Consider the following 8109-nt stretch of genomic DNA (forward strand, 5'->3'; position numbering starts at 1 on the left):
GCCAGTACATTTCAAAAACTTTTATTTATTTATAAGAAAGTAATGATCAAGTTAAAGATGATATAAATTAAGAAAAAACCGAGTTTATTTGAATGGAATTTTTCGTACTTTTAGATTTTAATGCATTCTTCTAATACAATTATTATTTTTTTAATTAATGCAAGCTTTAAAAGAACATAGTAATAAAAAAAACTGGATCATAAGTTTTTAATAGCTTTAAAAAATAGTAAACAAAAAAAAAGCTTATATTATTTAGATTATAATAACTGGATATTACAACCCTTTAAATATATTACAGGACTGGTAAGTGAAAACAGCAAAGGTCAACAGAACAGTAAAAAGATTTAAAACAGATAGATGTTTAAAAAATTTTTTAAGACAAACATTAATAATAACTACAACACACACTAACAAACAGGATAAAATCTGTGAAATTCTTCTAGAGAAAACATTAAGAAAATACATTCTAGAATAGATATAACTTTTATCTCAAGTATAATACTTTATTATCATAGGAGATTAAAAATTTGTTCAATCAAACGGAAGCTACACATCAATCAAGATTCAAATAAGTAGTCTGAATTTAACATAAAATGATGAAAGTGCAACTTCACTAACATACAAATAAATTATATTTATTTCATATATGTACTGAGAGTTAGCTATATAATGAATACATCAAAACAAACAAATATATGATAAATATCATTTATGAAAATATGACTAATTTAAGCTGATGATAAAGATGAGAAATTCATTTGAAGAAATAATTTCTAGCTCCATCATCTATGAATAAATAACAAAGTTAAACATATAGGACTCGCATTACTTTTTAAGTACATACACCGAAAAAGAAAATCTATCAATACATTCAGTATATAACTAGAATTCTGTATCATTTACATATATATATAAATATGTATGCTCCTGTGAATATAAGTATAGCAAATCTTCATATAGAAAACAATTTCTAATGTCTAAAGTAGCATAAAAATGCTGTTGTCGTAAAAAGAAATTTTGAGTAATACAACAGAAATGTGACTCTTTTAGGACAAAATTAGTTGCGACGTAAAGAAAAAAATTATTAAATGTTAACTTTGGGTTTTAATATATCTGCGAATTCCCAATATTTTAAATTACTGATATATATATATATATATATATATATATATATATATATATATATATATATATATATATATATATATATATATATATATATATATATATATATATATATATGGATAATTTAAACATATAACTATAAAAAAACTTTAAGACATATCTGTTTTCAGAAATCTGGTTGATTCACTGGCAACTAAAAACCTTCAGAACTATCATTAAAAAAATAGTCACATTATAAATTAATAAATTCTTAAACATAACCCTAATCAATAAATTCCAGAAAATTGTTAATTTTTTTTTCTAAATTTCATTTGCTTGAATAATAACATTATAACATTCATAAGAGTTTTTATCTTTGCTATACAGTTCTGAATTAAAGACTATGATTAAACTTTCATTTTCTATACATTTTTTATTATTAAAATAAAAATAATTAATGCATTGAATTTCTTAATTGATAAACTCTCAAAATATTGAATTTGGATCTAAAAACAAGCCAAATAGCGTCAACCAATGTGACAAAGAGTCATATTAGTGTTAGTAAAGAGTCAGAAAACAAGCCAAATAGCTTCAACTAATGTGACAAAGAGTCACATTAGTGTTAGTAAGGAGTCAGATATGTTAGTAGCTGAAAGCAGCTTTAATTTAAAATACATAACAGCCAGATCTATATTAATACTAGTATATGAAGATTCTCTTTGACATTAGCTCATTAGTTATGAAAGACACTGTAAATTTAAATAGAAAGAAACTACCTTGGATGCTTTGGTATTTTTCTGCAAACACTACACACATCTAACAATGTTTTATAAATATCTATGAAAAATGTAACAAAAATCTATCACAGATGTTTTAAAGAAATATGTCATGTGCCTTAGTCAAAAATTCTTCATCTTGTTGTTCCTGACGCCCTTCCTCAATCGAGTCAAAATTAGGAAGTCCCAAAGGCAAATGCAATAAATGCTCTTCAAACTGTAAAATGTTTTCAGCTTCACCTGTTGGGAAAGAGTGCAAATAACAGAAATTTGTAATGTTTTATACTTTATAACAACCAATAAAAAAGAGCAAGGGTGGATTTTACATTTGAAGAAGAGCAAAGTTTATAGAATAAAAAAGTAAAATAAATATGAATTTGATTAACAATAATAATAATATTAAGCATAATAATAATATATATCAGGGAAAAGGAAGGGAAGTGCACTTATTTCTGTTGTGTATATCATCTATTAACTGGGAAAAATAAAATATTGAAATAAATAATTTTAAATATATATAATTAAAATCTGAAGATTAAATGAGAATATAAAAATTAAAAATTAGAAAATATATAAAGATGAAAAAAAAAAGAAATCAAAGCAAAATAAATTGAAATTAAACTAAAACAATATAAATGTTCCATTGTTCTAAAAATATAAATAGGATTATTATTCAGAAATTATAAGACAATTTAAAAAGTAAATTAGGCATACAAAAAAAAGGTCATTTTTACAACAGAACATGCAATTACATTAGGTGACTTAGAACTTGTGAATTCAGTAACAAAAAAAGAAGAAGGAGGGGGGAGCATGGAGGAGGCATTAAATGCCAAAGATTAAAAGAATTAAAGTCAAAAGATTTTTTTTTATGTCTCCAAAATGAAAAAAACATGACAAATAATAATTTTAGTTATAAATTTACTCAAAAAAATTTCAATACAAAATCATTTTTGTGATACGATTTATCTTTGCTTTTTTGCATTTTTACATTCATTAAAGAATAAAATTAAGTAAATCTGAATCATTTTTTTCACTATCACATGGAGATTATATGAAAAAATATTACACTTTATATTCAAATTAAATTTTAGATTACAGTGCATTTTTCTCACTTTTTAAAAGCACACCTACACTTTTCAAAGTCATTATATATGAAATCTTGTCAATTATTGAAACTGATCAAAATGTTTCTCATTATTGAACAAGCATGGCTGATAATACCAACTAATAAAATTATAATTATTGTTAAGCATAACAACTAGGGGTTCAACCAGTTAAAACTTTTTTTTTAGTTCACACTCTTTAAATGCTATTCTCAATTTAAACATGGTACATGGTACTAAATTCTAAAATATTTTATTTCAAATGCCTCCACAAAAAAAGAATTCTTTTGAATAAAACATCCTCACATAAAAATAAGCAGAATAGTGGATTGGATCATAGCTGTTATTTAAACAAACTCCATTAAAGAAAGCAACACAAAGTGTGGAGAAAACTAAAGAATAATAATAAATAAATAAGTTTTTTTAGAAGATCTAAAATTCTACTATGACAGAAAACTTTCCTGCTATCTAGTTTAAGATATTAAAACATTTCAAGAGTTATTTTCATTTAAACAAGAGCTCATCACTTGCTAGTTTGTTTTATGTTGTAACAAACTATATAAAACTATGATATCATATAAATATCAAAAATTAAATTACAAGATAATTTTCTTCATTGTCAGAAAAAAAATCTATAAATTCATAAGTTAGTTATTATGTATATGTTACAGGTAAAATCATAGGCAAAAGCAGAATGAACATTTTTTTAAAGAGCAAAAATACCAAACGCTTGCTGTAGTTATCAGCATTGAGATAATTTTGCATTACTGCTTTTGTTAAAAATTAAAATTTTAACATTACTTTAAATTTATTAATGAATTTTATTTCATTTTCACTTGCTGAATAAAAATACCCCCCATCCAAATGAATTCAGGATTAATTGCTCTATTTTGTTGCTTACCTAAAACAGCAACATGATCGATAATGATTAATACAAAAATTAATTCACAATAATGAAAAATAATACTTACTGTTAATTCTTTGTAATTTATTTCCATATGCAAGATCTCCTTGATAGAGAAAGATGAATGTTAAAGGCAACAATGCAGTCAATACTGCAGGTTTTTTGGTTCGTTGATACCTACAGATTTTTATCAAGGTAAATATAAATATGAAAATAAATATTGATGATCATTTTGAATAATGCAAAAGCTAATACTGAGCAACATAATATAACAGTTTAAAATAATTCATTTAAATACAACCATGGAAACAGAAAAATCATGCAAAACTCAGGTAAATAACATAAAGCACAGATTTCAGTCTATCTAAAACTGGTCACTAAATTTGCTTTTCTGATAAGAGAAGAAAGAAGGGTGGAAATCCAATATTCGATTTTTTTTTTGTGATAAAAAAGTTATTTATCTCTGAAGGAAAATAAATTTTTAAAAATGTAGATATTAAGAATACCCATAAAATATTATGACTTAACTGAATCGGGAATAAATTTTAAAATAGAGCTAATTTAAGAAAATATTTTTCATTTTTTAAAAAATGTGAGCAAACTTTCCTAAATTACAATTAAGTACATGATAAATAGAAAGGAATGGCAGGAGGAAAAAAATTCAAATCAATATCTGCATTAGTTTTTTAAATGCTGATAATGATGGGGAAAAAAAATCAGGTTAGCAAAAAAAAAAAAAAAAAAAAAAAAACCCGCTTTAAGATTTTTTTTATTAGTTAAAATTGGAGGACTGAAAATATCATATTCTAAAGATATTGTTTCATGATTTCAAATGATATCATAATAGTCATTTATTAAACTTGAATTCCTTTTTTGAAGTTTGTTAAGCTCACAAATCCTATTTTTTTTTTTTTTTTTTTTTTTTTTTTTTTAAATATTGTTCAAGAATTAATCACCACAAAATAAGATTTATTTATCTGTCAAGCTTAGTATTAACCACTTTTTTTTTTTGAAGAAAATCCACCATTATGATACATTAAATTATAAAGCAACATCTTTAGAGTGGGATATTTTTTAGTCCTTAAGTTCATTTTCATATTTTTCATTTTTTTAAAAAGTTGAGTAAATTTTTCTGAATTATAATTAAGAAAGACTTAAAAGCATCTTTCAATGGCCATGCTTTTTTCTTGATAAAATCAATTAAAAAATAAATAATGCAGATATTTATCTGAAATTTTCATAAGTTATTTTCTTCTATATATCATGTTTTTAAGTGGAATTTCAGAAATTTTGCTCAAATTAAAAAAAATAAAGAATATATTTCCAAATTTGTACTTTTTAAAAATTTACTTTTGATTGAATTAAGCTGTCATTTTTTTAATTCTCATTGAATAGGTATTTTTAATACCACAAATATGTATTTTTTATCCTCTGAAATTAACAGTTTATTTTATTTTAATATGGAAAATGGGTTCTAAAACATTCCCCATTACAGCAATTTAATAAAATTGCTGTAATGTATTTTCTCCAAGAAAAAGTGAATGGACTACTAGGAGTTTGGGCATATATATTATTTTCTAGGACAAAGCAGAAATGAAATAAAATGTTTTTGGTTTAGCTATAGAAGTGAAATGCAACGGTCTGATGAACAGGATGTTTGGCATTAAAGATTAATGCCCCATTTTAATGTAACATGAAGTATATTTCATGCCAACAATTATGAATAATGTTCAGATAACGAGAAACACATTTTAACTAGCATCTCATTTTGACGATTTCCATGTTTTGTGAGCAGGAAAATGTTAATCTAACCATCTACCTCAGGTTTAACCCTTGTTGGATGCTAGATTATTATATATGATATAACTGAGAAAACATGGTTATCACATGACAGGTGATTTATGACTATTAAAGGTTAATGTACACATGTGTACATAGTTTATCTTTTTTTCGTTGAATTTCAAATCTAAAGTTCTTCTGTCTTGAAAGCATGAACTTACATGCAACCTAATGTAGCCTTACTTAAAATCAGTATATACAAGTAAATAGTCTTTAATAATTTTATGAAAGATTATGATTATGTACATTAAAATGTATCGACATTCTTTAGCTATATAATAAAAATAGTATCACCATTAAAATGCTTATTAAAAAAAACTGAATACACAATATATGAAAGAATAAATTCTATATATATTTGAAGAAAGTAATAATATTTTTTACAGTATGTTTGCTCTTAAATTAGAAACACAAGACAAATTATGAAGCATATTAATAGTTTTAACTCAATATCAATTTCATAAAACATACGCAAATATTGTGGAGCCAGTAGCAAGTACATAGAATGTTCCAACCCAATAGAAAAATTCTCTGTATTTAGCAATCTTCAAAGCCAGTTTTCTTTCCCTGATTTGATTTCTCATATGAATCTGTCTTTCCAGCTACATTAAAATATCATTCACTCAATTTAATACTTATTTTTTAAAAAAACATATATTTGAATCACAAAATTTATATAAATTAAATATTAATATAAAAAATAATTGTAATTTTCATATTAAATACTTACATTAATTACAACAACAAACTAAGAAATTATAAATGTGAAAGTTGATCAAATGAATAAGTAAGTGTACTTTTACATAGATTTTCTCATATACATATATAATCTTTTAGATTCTCCTTATAAAAATCTGTACACCTCCAAACATATCATGATGAATAGAGAAGGCAGCAAAACTTAAAAAGTGGGTGCAAAATCCAGATGTGTGAATTAATTTCCCTACTGCCATCAACTTTAATATACATTACAGAAATATGACATATTTTATACTTTATAACATACAAAGATCTCTCTATTTTGAGTAGTGTTTCATAATATTATGTAGAGATGAGGCATTTAGGGCATCTTATTTTCACTCCATTGAAATCAACATTTAATGCAAGATGCTAATTTTGGTTATAATATCATCTACCAAATTTCATTTATCTAAGTCATGATATTTTAGAGTTACAGTGTTCACACACAACCAAATAGATGGACTGAATAATAATCAAGCAGTTAATCATAATTCCGTTGATAATCAAACTTATAACTACAATGGAAAAAAAAAATTGAAATTGTATCAGGTTTTATAGTTATTTGTGCTCAGATGGTCAAATAGACTCACATATACTGTTTTTTAAACCATAAAACAAATTTCATTGTATTACAGATAGGCAGACATAATTTTAAAATTACATTTTGCCAAATCAAAATATTAAAATGTGAAGATTCATCGAAATTTCATGTTCAAATTTTTTTAATGATTACAACATTTTATTTTATTTAATATATGAGAACGTAGAAAGGATTAAACTGACAGAGATAAGCAATATACTAAGGCCATACTTAAATAAATAAAATATTTTTCATTAATCTAAGCACTGATAAGGAAGAATTTAGTTTCGGAGCTCATCAAACTATTGTCTTTCCAAAAAGATAAATGATTCATTATCTAAACTAAGAAATACTTTGCTGAAAATATAATCAGTAAAGAATAAATGATGTCAAATGGAATAATTGCCTTGCCTCTCTTACCAGCATACTGGGCGAAATACCAAGGAATTACCTATTAAATAATCGAATATTCCAAAGATATTTCGATTGCAGGATTGATATATTTACAACTCAAAAAGTTCACTATCTTTTAAATCACATAAAAGAAATAAAAAGTATTAAGTTTTTTTCTGGAACACTTTGGCTATAATTTAAAACAAATTTGTGCGTTAAAGTTCAGACAAGAATAAGTATAGAATAATTAACTAACTTGTAACCTCTGTAACTGCATTATAAATTCTTGATTTCTTTTAAAATTTTCATCGACAGGTTTTCCAAAATAGGAACCCATCTGTAAAAAATTTGAAACCATTAATAAACTAAATATTGCAAACAATAATACAAATTAAGGGAATATTACGATAAAGGAATTATCTATTTTTCAATATCATTTAAGTAAAATACAATTACAAAAGGCTAAAAAAGAACTTCCTACGATTGCGCACAAAGAGGGTCAATAGTATCTTTCAGTAGCAAAATTTGTGATAAGTAAATTCTTCAGACTTTAGATGAAAGTTTCGACATGAAATTACAATATTTACTTGAACAAAAATTAGATTTACAAGAAATCAAACAAATAACAAAATAATGGTTGCCATATCTGATTTGGAAAATACTAATTAT

The 8109-nt window shown here is 24.4% G+C and overlaps 1 protein-coding gene across 3 annotated transcripts; it reads right to left on the reverse strand.

Moving 5' to 3' along the window:
* Nucleotides 1–1296: 1296 nt before the first annotated feature.
* LOC129984368 (plasminogen receptor (KT)-like) lies at nucleotides 1297–8066 on the reverse strand. Of its 3 annotated transcripts, none has more exons than XM_056094240.1 (5): nucleotides 7932–8061; nucleotides 7697–7777; nucleotides 6198–6328; nucleotides 3955–4064; nucleotides 1297–2120 (listed from the first exon to the last, which is right to left on the reverse strand). In XM_056094240.1, the coding sequence occupies exons 2-5, from the start codon at nucleotides 7775–7777 to the stop codon at nucleotides 1978–1980; spliced, it is 465 nt and encodes a 154-aa protein (XP_055950215.1). In that variant the 5' UTR covers nucleotides 7932–8061; the 3' UTR covers nucleotides 1297–1977. The 3 variants fall into 3 exon arrangements, with proteins under 3 accessions (XP_055950215.1, XP_055950214.1, XP_055950213.1); XM_056094239.1 differs by having other exon boundaries at nucleotides 7897–8061; XM_056094238.1 differs by having other exon boundaries at nucleotides 1298–2120; nucleotides 7922–8066.
* Nucleotides 8067–8109: the final 43 nt, after the last annotated feature.

The sequence above is a fragment of the Argiope bruennichi genome, chromosome 9 (genome assembly GCF_947563725.1).
Source record: "Argiope bruennichi chromosome 9, qqArgBrue1.1, whole genome shotgun sequence".
Classification (NCBI taxonomy): Eukaryota; Metazoa; Arthropoda; class Arachnida; order Araneae; family Araneidae; genus Argiope; species Argiope bruennichi.